Genomic DNA, 15,145 nt, shown 5'->3' with positions numbered 1-15,145 from the left:
AAAGTGATTGACAGGTGGGCTTGGTCGTGCAAGAGATCTCTAGCAAACTCGCGCATGCGCAGGTCGCGAGGCTTGGCGGAGGTGTGCGGAGACTTTTGCGCCACTTTTGGAATGAAATTTGGGGAGATCAAAAAGTTGCGCCAGCTGCGCCAAAACCCTACTACTCGAGTAAATATACCTTTTGTTCAGGACTGTTTTGAGTAATGCGGCTCGTGATTTTGATTTGACAGCTCCTGTGTCTGCGTGTGGTGCAGAATTGAGTGTTACAGGCTCGTCATTAGGAAACGAAGGGGTTTAAGAGATGGCTGTTATTTCTCAATCGTTTTCGAACTAGCTTTTACAAAACAGACTCCCAGGGGGTTTTCTTGCTCCTTTCTCTTCTCTCCCGCCCCTACACCCTCCCCTTCCAATGGCCTTATTTTGCCTTGTTTTCCCGTCTGTGACCTTGATGCCCTGGATTCCCGAGGATGAGAGAGAAAATACATTGAGTCATTGTTAAATGGTACTGCCTCACCTTGAAAAAAATACTTTCTTCAAAATTTTACTTAGAGTAGTACTTATAGCTAAAATTCCTAAGCATTTCAGACGTTGGTTCTGTTGACATTTTTAGCAGATTATTCTGGTTCCTTTACACTATTTCCTACTCACTCATGCCCATCATCAATAAATGCCTGATAGCGTAACTTAGATTTCAAAAGCTAAATACGCTAATGACCAGATGACGGTAAGACAAGCAATGTTCAGTAAATGTTTTTTTACTTACTTCAGTTGTGGGACCGTAAAATAACTGATTCTTCTTTATGCTACACCATTGTTTATCCCATTTCTTTGATAACTTGCTTCTCTTGAAAAGCCATCCTTGTTTTGCGACAGTTTCACTCCCTTCGTTACCGTCACCACTACCTTGGTCCGCCATGTTTGTTTACTAGACTGGGGTCACGCGACGCATGACGGGATGTGTATCACGCTCCCATAGCATGCCGGGTAACATTATAGAACATCATTAAAAACATATACAGTTTTTTATCGTTTCAAACTGTTCGCTTCTATTTTTTCTTACCAACCAATGCTTTCGTTTACATTTACAGATATAATTTAGCGGAAATTTTAGTTTTATAGTTTTATATGGTATGCGCCCGCGCGAATTAACATAAGTCAGCGTGAGTCTAGTTCCCAGACTACCAAACATTTGCGTCTTATACCCGGCCACGCAGGCTGAGTTGGAGGTTGAGAGGGGAAGGGCTGAAGATTATCAAGAAATTGAACGATTTGATGACCTGTCCCCCGTCCAAATGACTGAAAAATCTAGGACAGTCAACAAGTGGTATGCAGCATTTACAAAGGCGACCGATTTCGACTCGTGGGGTCAGCTGGTTGAAGCTGCGGAGGAATACAACGGGTTTGTGTCATGTTTGCTATCTCGGCTATTCTCTCCGCGTCAGTGTTCCGGCTGCACACCGCAAACAATATAAGCTTAATGGCTCGATAATTTGCGTCTTTTATAGAGAGGAAGGGGCTTTGTTGATTCTTTGTCCTCGGCTTTAGGACTGCTGGGGAACGGGTAAATTTTAATTCAGTCCAATAAGTGGATATGATAATCTGAGTTTATTCTTATATTTGGGATGTTCTACATTGTTGAGCGAGAAGTGGCAGATTTATTTTGATGACCCAAAGGCTTAAACATATTTAGAGTGTTCATTATTTTAACAAACAATGAAATCCAACAATCAAATAAAATATAAGCTTTTTTCATATCATGTTTCTCATCTTTAGCATCTTTTATGTGCCAATGTTAGTTTTTAAAAACTTGCTAAAATTTTTGAAATGCGTTTTATCTATTCAGTATTTTATAAATAATTTATGTCCAGTCACAAAAGATATCTCTCCCAGCTACTTGGTTTAATCAAGTTGTCGTGGATATTTCTTTGCTTAAAAAATATTTTTATACAATATTTAGCTAGTGCCCTATTTTTTAAACATGTACAGTGTATAGTGTTTATATCTCTGGTTGCAAACCGCCCCCAAGGTTTTGCAACTTGTTCTGCCCTAGGCCCAAGATGCATCGCGCGCATAGCATTACTAATCTGCTAGCTGATTATTCACTCAGCCTCATAATTGTGTGATTCTTAAAATAAAGTGTTACAAGTTAGAACAAGCATTAGAATTATCCCAGCAAAAACAATGTTAACCATAGCACAGTGCTCTAATGTCAAGTTCCAAATGACATGTCACCAACATAACAATTCTTCAGCACATGTGTACACTTGGCACAAGCTTCTTTGAGATAATATTAACAGTTTCTGTAATATTAATCACATTTATCAAATGTTATTATCCCTTTTGCCTGGAATACAACAGAACCTAGGTGTTTTCGATACTTCATTGTATATCTTTTTGTATCTTTTAGAGTTGCAAAAGAACTCCATAAGTTCACTGCTGTCCAGGAAAAGATGTTCCAAGATGATCAAAAAGTACTGCCACTTGATATGATAGATATTATTGTCTAGATAAATAGTCTTGAGTCATATTAACACACAAAAAATGTTTAAAGTATGAGGAGTGGAGCTGGCTCCCTTCTGTGCATCTAAAAATTTTTATCGCCCTTCAAAAACTCATGAATCAGGATGAATAAGGATAATGGAAAGGCTCGTTATTTTTTTATGATGTTTTTGATTAAGTGGAATTTGCTCACAGAATGCTTTTTTCATTTTCCTAAGTAATTTTATTAAAAGCTCTGAACTATTACTTGTATCATAAGAGAAACATTTTGCTCACAACAAATATGCACTGAGAAGAGACTAATCCCTTTAATCCTGTTAGAACACGGTCGAGAAATGTTGAATTTTGAAATGCAAATCCACTTTCAACATTACCAATCCAATGTACCATTTTTATTGTGGATCAGAAGTGGACCATTTTCTGTTGAAGAAATAATGGCAGTCCTAAAATGTATCATTCAACGTGTAGTCAAAGAGAATCCAAAGCGAAATGAACTTTGGTATTTTGCAAGTCTGTTTTTTCACAGCAATGGCTCCTTTGGGGATAGACACAATGGAATTTAGTTTCACAGCGGTTGATTAAAATAAGTCTATATTATTGTTTTTGGGGCAAGGCACCTGAAATATTGAAAACAAGATTTCTGCCCCCACATTTTCCCCAGTTATTCCTAATTAACCATAGAGTAGGTATTCATTTTTATTTTTTATTTCAGAAGCTGATACTGAAGATAGCACTCTGTCTAGACTTGAGGAGTAAAACATTACTTCAAACACAGGTAAACAAACTTTTATCTTCTGTTTTTTTTAACCCGGCAGGTGTAAGGACTGTGCAACTGCTTTATTTTAGAACCTTTCATGTCCATGACATTGAGTTTCCTTGGAGAAAATCTTGACTGTTCCTATCCAGAACTATTCTATTAAAGATACTGAAAAAATTGCCATGATTTTACAGTGTATTAATGTATGTTGTTTCCTTTAAATATGTGACCCGGTTGGGAAAACCTACACTAGAGAAATCTAAAAGTTTTAGGGAATAGTTTTGAACATAAAGAGGGGTAATGATCTTGTTTCAATAAAACTTTATTGATTGCGACAAACTTAATAGTAAATTATCAGGGAATTTGTCAGGGATTTTTTTGGGGGTAGTTTCATGCTTAAAAACATCAAATTGTTGGCAATGATTTTAAGTCTGAAGTTGTGCAAAGCCAGCTGTGTTGGGCGATGTGTTACAGTACAAACTTATCAACCCAATGACATGACTATATATATGACACAAATAAAAATAACATATTGAATAACACTATGTCCTGTGCAAAAACAGCAATGCAATCTTGCTTTTTTTATGCTAATTTTATTTGAGAGAAAGGTTATAGTTTAATTTTCTGATTTGCTGAAGGCAACTGCTGGTCAGGATCCTATGACATATGATGATATAAAGAAAGTTGGAGAAGGTAGGATTTTGGCATGAAACATGCCAATTATTTAGTATCTATTCTAAACAAAACAGATTCATTGGAAACAGCCAATAGGGCAGGGCTCTAAGAATTAAAAGTAGATCATAAGGAATTGTAAAAGGAGACTATCAATTCAAGATTGTGAAGAAATGAAGTTCTGCACCTCTGCACAATTGATTTGATGGCTGTTGAAACAGACCATGCATGTTTATTTTTTCTTGAGACTTCAAGCCCATCATTAAAGGTCCTTTAGTTCTAAAGGAGATGTTTTATACTTTGTATTCATTTCAGTGCTAAGAAATTTGATAGTTGGCTGGCATGAGCCTTTTCCTGTCAGGGTTGAAGTTCCCACTAGAAGGTGAGGTCCTGGGAGATTGCTTGTACAAAAATATTAAAGTAAAAGTTTGGATTTTTCATCCTCTTTCTATATTTTTAGGGGTTGAAAACTTTGCTTAGTATTTTAAAGGTGTAGGTATTTTTTTTAATTTAGCATTTTACACCAGGCTAGAAAGTACACTCTTCTATTCTAGTTAAGCATATGAAAGATGTACCAGAAATATATTTCTATTCAATTCATGTTGATGTGAAGTTGCATTGTTTGTAGAATTGTTAAATTGGGGAAAGTGAATATATTGTGGTATTTTATTTTTGGTTAAAAACACAGTATCCCCTGGGGATAGGGTTTGGCTACAGGTATAGAAAGCAGGAATATTCTGGGAGTCAACGTCCCTGGTAATAGGAAGAGAAATTGCCAACCAAAATCCTTTCTATTTCCTTAGTGCAACGGTCGATGAGGATTCTCCATTCCATGAAGAAGTGGTGTTGGCTGGTACGCATAAGACACATTAATTATCTCTACCCCATTTCATTTTAACCTAGACCCATAGTGTGTCTAGAGTATTTAAGACAACAACTTGATTTGATAGTAGAAAAAAATGGATTTCAATCAAGGTATCTCCTCCTTGCTTCAAGAGCTGCTACATTGCCTTTTCCTTTATTTGAGTAGACCTTCCTTGTCAAATTGGGGGTTCATCCAGACCCTCTCTTGCTAACAATAATGGATTTGGCAATCTTGTCATGTTATGTAACCCCCTGATCCCATCCCCCTCTTCGCTAACAGGCATGGGAATTTTGGCAATCCTGTCAATGTTTTGTAGGAGAAGGTGGCACTCTGTTACCACGGATACCATATGAAGAAGGATTTCACCGCCTAACTGTTCGCATTGATAGGATTGGGCTAAAGGATGCCGAATCTTATATCAATTCATACTTCAGTGTTCATGTTAAAGGTAGGGTTTTCATGCAGATTACTGTAAAAGCTGCAAATATGGGTAGCAATAGTATTAACTAGTATATATATACATATATGATTTATTAGAGCATATATTTATTATTTTTTAGCCTTGTAGTGGGTCTGTATCACCCATAAATGTTATAACAACCATAAATGTAATAACAGGCACCCATAAATATTATAACAACCATAATTATTGTAATAACACATCGCCCATAAATGTAATAAACAGTCAACCATAAATGTAAGAACACGTCGCCCATAAATGTTATAAACCATGTTAACCATAAATGTAATAACACGTCACCCATAAATGTTATAACTTATAATTTTGACTCATAGAAACAAAATTAGACAACCAAACTTGGCAGATGTCATGTAAGTGTCAAGGGGGGTGCAACGATATGTCAACTGAGAATGACGTCATCAATAACGTCACTAAAAACGGCAATACTCATATCTCATCATAGAAACAACATAAGGCAGTCTAACTTGGCACATGTCATTTAGATGTCAAGGGGGTGCAACGATATGTCAACTCAGCATGACGTCATTGATTATGTTATTAAAAAACAGCAATACTCATATCTCATCATAGAAACATAATAGTTGGTCTATCTTGGTAGATGTCATGTAGGTGTCAAGGGGGTGCAACAATATGTCAACTGAACATGACATCAACGATGACGTTAATAAAAATGGCAATACTCATATCTCATCATAGAAACATAATAGTTTGGTCTATCTTGGTAGATGTCATGTAGGTGTCAAGGGGGTGCAACAATATGTCAACTGAACATGACATCAACGATGACGTTAATAAAAATGGCAATACTCATATCTCATCATAGAAACATCATTGGGCGGTCTAACTTGACAGATGTCAAGTAGGTGTGAAGGGGGTTTGCAACATTATGCATAGAAGTCAATCATATCAGTCAATTGCGGGCAGCCAGTGGGGGACTCTCCAGAAAAGTAATCAGGGCGATCGACCTATCTTTTAGGGTATACAATTCTTACCAACTGCTATCCTTTAGAGGATTTGTAAGACTTTTTTTTCCAATTCTGCTAGTCTCACGCTAATGGTGGCCCTTATCACCCGAAATGTATTTTACAATAAACCACAATTCAACTAATCGGTTGATACTTCGGGCTTTATTGTCTATAGGCTAATTAAAACAGCATTGTTCTCACAATACTAAATAGAAAACGTCAACAAACTAGTTTGACAGTGGCCCGAATCCCAAATACTGTGACTTCCCAGTCCTGAGTCGCGACCGAAAACTACGGCAAGAGCAGGGACCGCGGAACCGGTATTGCCGGTATTGCCCGAGCAATACCAGAAATCGGCGAGATTCGCTAGAACCCTCAGAAAGTGCTCGAGTTAAGCGGAAATCAGTGCCATTTTTCGAAATTTTCTCGGGGGGAGAACCCCCCCGAACCCCCCTACTGGGGCTCGGGCCGTAGGCCCTTCGCGGCGACGGCCTCCGGCCGCCGCGGCTCCGCGGTCAGTTATGGCCAAAGAGTTGGCAATACCAAGATCACGCCCGCTCCGCGGGCCCTGAAGAGAATGATCCAGCAGGACTATGAGAGGTTTCATTTCTCCTTGTACCTCAAAGATTTCAAAGGCTTTCCTATATCTGTTGTCTCCAAGTTCTTTTTCTGCCAAAATTTTACAGTGCTTTCCTGCAAACTTGGTATTCGATTCATTGTTTAGACCGAAAGATCAATCAACGAGAGCTGCACGAATGACGTTGTGAATTATTCTACTGCATAGTGTGTACTGGAAAAAAAATGACTGTTTTATTTCCTTTAAAAATAATAAGGATTATGATAAGAACTATGAAATAATGATGGAATGTGCATACTTTCTGGAATTAATGCACAACAAAGCCGAGGTGAAACACTTTAACACAATTGCGCATAAACCATAGTATGGGAATATGTTATCTGCAGAGCCCTAAACGTAGTTTGATTTTCCTTGGAAACCTATTTCCCATTGACTTCCATTAACATTGGATGCGACGGCTGGTCTCGATCACCCCAACGTCAGGCCTTGATTGACTATGTGCTAATCCCAGGATCCCAAACCAGACGACGATCTTGAATCTGCTGAGGTCGCATGTAATGACAATGAGTTTAATTTGGATAACATAGAATTCTAAACATAGAATTTTCAGCTGTTCTTGATGACATCATCGATGACGTCGTGTCGAGGCACCATATCGTTGCATCCCCCTTGACACCTACATGACATCTGCCAAGTTAGACCGCCTTATGATGTTTCAATTATGAGATATGAGTATTGCTGTTTTTAGTGACGTCATCGATGACGTCATGCCCAGATGACATATCGTTGCACCCCCTTGACATCTACATGACATCTGCCAAGATAGACCGCTTTATGATGTTCAATGATGAGATATGAGTATTGCCATTTTTAGTGACGTCATCGATTATGTCATGCCCAGGTGACATATCTTTGCACCCCCTTGACGCCTACATGACATCTGCCAAGTTAGACCGCCTTATGTTTCTATGAAGAGGTATGAGTATTGCCATTTTTAGTAACGTCATCAATGACGTCATACTCAGTTGACATATCGTTGCACCCCCTTGACATCTAAATGACATGTGCCAAGTTAGACTGCCTTATGTTGTTTCTATGATGAGATATGAGTATTGCCGTTTTTAGTGACGTTATTGATGACGTCATTCTCAGTTGACATATCGTTGCACCCCCCTTGACACTTACATGACATCTGCCAAGTTTGGTTGTCTAATTTTGTTTCTATGAGTCAAAATTATAAGTTATAACATTTATGGGCGAGGTGTTATTACATTTATGGTTAGCGTGGTTTATAACATTTATGGGCGATGTGTTCTTACATTTATGGTTAACTGTTTATTACATTTATGGGCGATGTGTTTTTACATTTATGGTTAACGTGGTTTATAACATTTATGGGCGACGTGTTCTTACATTTATGGTTGACTGTTTATTACATTTATGGTTGTTATAACATTTATGGGTGTTATTACATTTATGGGTGCTACAGACCCACTACAAGGCTAAAAAATAATAAATATATGCATTTATGGTTAACGTGGTTTATAACATTTATGGGCGGCGCGTTCTTACATTTATGGTTGACTGTTTATTACATTTATGGGCGTTTATGGTTGTTAAAACATTTATGGGTGTTATAACATTTATGGGTGATACAGGGTCAGTGGTTAAATACTTCAAACATACTCAAGAATGTAATGTCAAATGTAACAGGAATTTATCTTTGTGATTTTGCCCTGTTCATTACAACAGGGGTTTTATTAGGCCCTGGCGGCATGCAGTACCACCAGCTTTTTTCCACCGAGCTACTTTTAAAAAAAAGTTGATTTAAGTTTTATTTGAACTAATAAAATAACTTCCACCCCATACTTATCAAGCTCTAGTTCCTACCCTAAAACTAAATGAAACCCCTGAACAATATAGCCTAGGTTTTAGCGACTGTGCCTGTGTTTTAGGCATGTGCCGTAAAAAGTCTAGTTAGTCCTCTCCCCTCCCCCAAGCAGGAGCGTACCCAGGATTTGCTGAGGTGGGGGGGAGGGTGCGCAGACATAGGAATCATATGGAAAAAGCATACAATTTGAAGATTCTTTAATAAGAAATGACCCACTTTTTGGCAGCCAAGGGGGGGTGCATGCATGCACCCCCCTGTATACGCACCTGCTCAAGTGCTGCTAGTACCAATGAGGATGAGGATCCTTTGATGCCTGTATAAAGTGATGACATGCTAAATTTTGGCATGGGGGTACAGTCATAGGTATCATGGAAAAAGCCTAGTATTTGAAGATTCCTTAAAATAAGAAATGACCCATTTTTTGGCCGCCAAGGGTATGTGCACCCGGACCCTGCGCACCCTACTCTCCATTAAGCTTCCTTCTCTGAGAGATGAAAAATGAAAGCCTTGATAGCGTATCCGCTCCGATCAGTACCCCTTAAAAATATTGATGATGTGGTATGTCTAAATTGAATGTATCCTTCCCCTTTAGACAGTGACTGTGTAGTGGTGGCTTCCTCCCAGGATACTCCTGTTTCTAATCGCAAGGAGGGGAGTTATGTCGTGTTTGGTATTGAAGTAGAGATACAGAAACACATTGAAAAATTTCCTAAAGGTGAGAAAAGTTTCCTGTAATAAAATCTGTATTCAAGGATGAAAAGATCAAATGCATTCTTTGAATGTATTAAATGTATATTTCGACTGCAGGTACTGCTGTATTTTTCGAATTCAAGCATTACAAGCCCAAGAAAAACATCATAAGCACAAAATGCTTTGGGTTTATGGAACAAGATGAGATTCGATCCGGGCCTGCTTGCATAGAACTGTGAGTATAGTGATAACAGCAACACCAATACAATAACATTAACACCATACAATAACACTCAAAATCACCATACAATAACTGCATTACAAGCAGGATGGCATAGCAAGTAAAAGAGGGAAAGTATTTCCATTTCATTTACCTTTACTTCTCAGAGTTGTAGCAGGCCATGTAAGATTGGGGGGGGGGGGGGCACAATACAGAAACAGTAAGAAAATATTGGGGGGGGGGGCACAGACACTCCCCTACTGGTCATTTCCTTATAATTTTTGATAACATTGGGCCCAGTGCCCCACCCCCTGCTACGGCCCTGCTTCTTGTGCCATGATGTGCTCAGGGGGTGTGCAAGTAAAAATATTGCCATTCTTCAATAAGAAAATACCTTTTTTATCCTGTGATTGTTCTGTGGTGTGTGTGTGTGTGTGTGGGGGGGGGGGGGGGGCGGGGGGGGGGGGGAAGTTGGGATGCACCTGAACCCCACCCTGATCATGTGATAAGTTCGACTTCGTTTGACCCCTTTGTTGGTGGTTAAGAAGATGGTTCATTTTATGTGTTATTTGTTTGACCCCTTTTTTGGTGGTTAAGAAGATGGTTCATTTTATGTGTTATTAGTTTGACCCCGTTGTTGGTGGTTAAGAAGATGGTTCATTTTATGTGTTATTCGTTTGACCCCTTTGTTGGTGGTTAAGAAGATGGTTCATTTTGTGTTATTCGTTTGACCCCTTTGTTGGTGGATAAGAAGATGGTTCATTTTGTGTTATTCGTTTGACCCCTTTGCTGGTGGTTAAGAAGATGGTTCATTTTATGTGTTATTAGTTTGACCCCGTTGTTGGTGGATAAGAAGATGGTTCATTTTGTGTTATTCGTTTGACCCCTTTGCTGGTGGTTAAGGAGATGGTTCATTTTATGTTATTCGTTTGACCCCTTTGTTGGTGGTTAAGAAGATGGTTCATTTTATGTGTTATTCGTTTGACCCCTTTGTTGGTGGTTAAGAAGATGGTTTATTTTATGTGTTATTCGTTTGACCCCGTTGTTGGTGGTTAAGAAGATGGTTCATTTTATGTGTTATTCGTTTGACCCCGTTGTTGGTGGTTAAGAAGATGGTTCATTTTATGTGTTATTCGTTTGACCCCTTTGTTGGTGGTTAAGAAGATGGTTCATTTTATGTGTTATTCGTTTGACCCCGTTGTTGGTGGTTAAGAAGATGGTTCATTTTATGTGTTATTCGTTTGACCCCTTTGTTGGTGGTTAAGAAGATGGTTCATTTTATGTGTTATTCGTTTGACCCCGTTGTTGGTGGTTAAGAAGATGGTTCATTTTATGTGTTATTCGTTTGACCCCGTTGTTGGTGGTTAAGAAGATGGTTCATTTTATGTGTTATTCGTTTGACCCCTTTGTTGGTGGTTAAGAAGATGGTTCATTTTATGTGTTATTCGTTTGACCCCGTTGTTGGTGGTTAAGAAGATGGTTCATTTTATGTGTTATTCGTTTGATTCCTTTGTTGGTGGTTAAGAAGATGGTTCATTTTATGTGTTATTTGTTTGACCCCTTTTTTGGTGGTTAAGAAGATGGTTCATTTTATGTGTTATTCGTTTGATTCCTTTGTTGGTGGTTAAGAAGATGGTTCATTTTATGTGTTATTCGTTTGACCCCTTTTTTGGTGGTTAAGAAGATGGTTCATTTTATGTGTTATTTGTTTGACCCCTTTTTTGGTGGTTAAGAAGATGGTTCATTTTATGTGTTATTAGTTTGACCCCGTTGTTGGTGGTTAAGAAGATGGTTCATTTTATGTGTTATTCGTTTGATTCCTTTGTTGGTGGTTAAGAAGATGGTTCATTTTATGTGTTATTCGTTTGACCCCGTTGTTGGTGGTTAAGAAGATGGTTCATTTTATGTGTTATTCGTTTGATTCCTTTGTTGGTGGTTAAGAAGATGGTTCATTTTATGTGTTATTTGTTTGACCCCTTTTTTGGTGGTTAAGAAGATGGTTCATTTTATGTGTTATTCGTTTGATTCCTTTGTTGGTGGTTAAGAAGATGGTTCATTTTATGTGTTATTCGTTTGACCCCTTTTTTGGTGGTTAAGAAGATGGTTCATTTTATGTGTTATTCGTTTGACCCCTTTGTTGGTGGTTAAGAAGATGGTTCATTTTATGTGTTATTCGTTTGACCCCTTTGTTGGTGGTTAAGAAGATGGTTCATTTCATGTGTTATTCGTTTGACCCCTTTGTTGGTGGTTAAGAAGATGGTTCATTTTATGTGTTATTCGTTTGACCCCGTTGTTGGTGGTTAAGAAGATGGTTCATTTTATGTGTTATTCGTTTGACCCCTTTGTTGGTGGTTAAGAAGATGGTTCATTTTATGTGTTATTCGTTTGACCCCTTTGTTGGTGGTTAAGAAGATGGTTCATTTTATGTGTTATTAGTTTGACCCCGTTGTTGGTGGTTAAGAAGATGGTTCATTTTATGTGTTATTCGTTTGACCCCGTTGTTGGTGGTTAAGAAGATGGTTCATTTTATGTGTTATTCGTTTGACCCATTTGTTGGTGGTTAAGAAGATGGTTCATTTTATGTGTTATTCGTTTGACCCCTTTGTTGGTGGTTAAGAAGATGGTTCATTTTATGTGTTATTCGTTTGACCTCTTTGTTGGTGGTTAAGAAGATGGTTCATTTTATGTGTTATTCGTTTGACCCCTTTGTTGGTGGTTAAGAAGATGGTTCATTTTATGTGTTATTCGTTTGAACCCTTTGTTGGTGGTTAAGAAGATGGTTCATTTTATGTGTTATTCGTTTGACCCCGTTGTTGGTGGTTAAGAAGATGGTTCATTTTATGTGTTATTCGTTTGACCTCTTTGTTGGTGGTTAAGAAGATGGTTCATTTTATGTGTTATTCGTTTGACCCCTTTGTTGGTGGTTAAGAAGATGGTTCATTTCATGTGTTATTCGTTTGACCCCGTTGTTGGTGGTTAAGAAGATGGTTCATTTTATGTGTTATTCGTTTGACCCCTTTGTTGGTGGTTAAGAAGATGGTTCATTTTATGTGTTATTCGTTTGACCCCTTTGTTGGTGGTTAAGAAGATGGTTCATTGTATGTGTTATTCGTTTGACCCCTTTGTTGGTGGTTAAGAAGATGGTTCATTTTATGTGTTATTCGTTTGACCCCTTTGTTGGTGGTTAAGAAGATGGTTCATTTTATGTGTTATTCGTTTGACCCCTTTGTTGGTGGTTAAGAAGATGGTTCATTTTATGTGTTATTAGTTTGACCCCGTTGTTGGTGGTTAAGAAGATGGTTCATTTTATGTGTTATTCGTTTGAACCCTTTGTTGATGGTTAAGAAGATGGTTCATTTTATGTGTTATTCGTTTGACCCCGTTGTTGGTGGTTAAGAAGATGGTTCATTTCATGTGTTATTCGTTTGACCCCTTTGTTGGTGGTTAAGAAGATGGTTCATTTTATGTGTTATTCGTTTGACCCCTTTGTTGGTGGATAAGAAGATGGTTCATTTTATGTGTTATTCGTTTGACCCCTTTGTTGGTGGATAAGAAGATGGTTCATTTTATGTGTTATTCGTTTGACCCCTTTGTTGGTGGTTAAGAAGATGGTTCATTTTATGTGTTATTCGTTTGATTCCTTTGTTGGTGGTTAAGAAGATGGTTCATTTTATGTGTTATTCGTTTGATTCCTTTGTTGGTGGTTAAGAAGATGGTTCATTTTATGTGTTATTCGTTTGATTCCTTTGTTGGTGGTTAAGAAGATGGTTCATTTCATGTGTTATTCGTTTGACCCCTTTGTTGGTGGTTAAGAAGATGGTTCATTTTATGTGTTATTCGTTTGACCCCTTTGTTGGTGGATAAGAAGATGGTTCATTTTATGTGTTATTCGTTTGACCCCTTTGTTGGTGGATAAGAAGATGGTTCATTTTATGTGTTATTCGTTTGACCCCTTTGTTGGTGGTTAAGAAGATGGTTCATTTTATGTGTTATTCGTTTGACCCCTTTGTTGGTGGTTAAGAAGATGGTTCATTTTATGTGTTATTCGTTTGACCCCTTTGTTGGTGGTTAAGAAGATGGTTCATTTCATGTGTTATTCGTTTGACCCCTTTGTTGGTGGTTAAGAAGATGGTTCATTTTATGTGTTATTCGTTTGACCCCTTTGTTGGTGGTTAAGAAGATGGTTCATTTTATGTGTTATTCGTTTGACCCCTTTGTTGGTGGTTAAGAAGATGGTTTATTTTATGTGTTATTAGTTTGACCCCTTTGTTGGTGGTTAAGAAGATGGTTCATTTTGTGTTATTCGTTTGACCCCTTTGTTGGTGGTTAAGAAGATGGTTCATTTTGTGTTATTCGTTTGACCCCTTTGTTGGTGGTTAAGAAGATGGTTCATTTTGTGTTATTCGTTTGACCCCTTTGTTGGTGGTTAAGAAGATGGTTCATTTTGTGTTATTCGTTTGACCCCTTTGTTGGTGGTTAAGAAGATGGTTCATTTTGTGTGTGGAACTGGATAGAAAAAGTTTCTCGATGGGTTCAGTGGCCTACTACCTGAGCCGATTGAACTTTATTGACCCGTGCTCAGTGAATTACTACTCTGGACCACACCCTGCGTTTTTCTCTAAACAACCCCCTACGTGCTAGCCAAAACTGTCTACTCCCCTAGAACTTCCCTCAGAGTGGCCCCCTCCCAATACCCTTTTTCTCTCTTGTTGTTCACTTTGAATCTTGAACAACTCCTATCCTTTTATTTCAGATATCAGAAGCCAACCGATTTTCGGCGCAAAAAGTTGAATTTATTGACTTCAAAACCTTTATATCTTCATTTGACGCTAACTATCCACGATGAATAGACAGACGTCTGCACATAAGAAAATTACTTTTGCTCTTGTTAACCACGATGGATGGATAGAGGGACACATATTATCCAGCCATAGACTGAGAAACTGAGGAAAGGGTGAAGTGCTAGGTCTCTCGGATACACGATACGGAATTCACGGAACGTCACCGATCAAAGATGACAGGATACTTGTTACAGTAAGCGTCATGTGATTCGTCATGAGGAGCATCATGGGATTGAAACCAGAATGAATCATGGGATACTTGTTATTTTATTCGTCATGAGGAGCATCATGGGATACTTGTAATGTGTCATGTGATTTGTCATGAGGAGCATCATGGGATTAACCAAAATGAATCATGGGAAACTATTAAATTATTGCAAGGAATATATGATAAGGAGAGTCTCCGAATCACTAGAAGTGTGACACTGGTACGAAAGCCATTAGAGACACAATGCGAATTTTAAAGGACATCTAATTTATTCACAATAGACAACACTTGCTAAACGGATAGACAAAGTTTTCACTTATCTTAATGAATTTTACACCATTTCACGATCTTAACTTATAAAAACAAGATTCTGCAGACTATTTTAAGGTTGTAGATATGTTTATAAAATCTTGTAAAGTATATGTACCTCAACATAAAATATTTTATATTTTTCTGACTGACTAAGAGGGAACAAATTT

The 15,145-nt window shown here is 38.1% G+C and overlaps 1 protein-coding gene across 1 annotated transcript; it reads left to right on the top strand.

Annotated features, from left to right (window-relative positions):
* The first annotated feature begins 1,181 nt into the window (after positions 1-1,181).
* Positions 1,182-15,127, top strand: LOC5520774 (axin interactor, dorsalization-associated protein). Its single transcript, XM_001640642.3, has 10 exons — positions 1,182-1,399; positions 2,408-2,471; positions 3,212-3,274; positions 3,895-3,949; positions 4,244-4,310; positions 4,732-4,781; positions 5,110-5,241; positions 9,300-9,422; positions 9,515-9,632; positions 14,371-15,127. The coding sequence occupies exons 1-10, from the start codon at positions 1,293-1,295 to the stop codon at positions 14,465-14,467; spliced, it is 876 nt and encodes a 291-aa protein (XP_001640692.2). The 5' UTR covers positions 1,182-1,292; the 3' UTR covers positions 14,468-15,127.
* The last annotated feature ends 18 nt before the right edge of the window (positions 15,128-15,145 follow it).

Source organism: Nematostella vectensis, chromosome 7 (assembly GCF_932526225.1).
Source record: "Nematostella vectensis chromosome 7, jaNemVect1.1, whole genome shotgun sequence".
Classification (NCBI taxonomy): Eukaryota; Metazoa; Cnidaria; class Anthozoa; order Actiniaria; family Edwardsiidae; genus Nematostella; species Nematostella vectensis.
The sequence above is the reverse complement of the archived record's forward strand: the minus strand, read 5'-3'. Positions and strand labels throughout refer to the sequence as shown.

Excerpts from the sequence above, each read along its gene's own strand:
- LOC5520774 (XM_001640642.3), top strand. The coding sequence starts at position 1,293 with ATGACTGAAAAATCTAGGACAGTCAACAAGTGGTATGCAGCATTTACA. Across the intron at positions 1,400-2,407 it reads GCTGCGGAGGAATACAACGG|AGTTGCAAAAGAACTCCATA; the intron begins GTTTGTGTCATG and ends TGTATCTTTTAG. Across the intron at positions 5,242-9,299 it reads CTTCAGTGTTCATGTTAAAG|ACAGTGACTGTGTAGTGGTG; the intron begins GTAGGGTTTTCA and ends CTTCCCCTTTAG.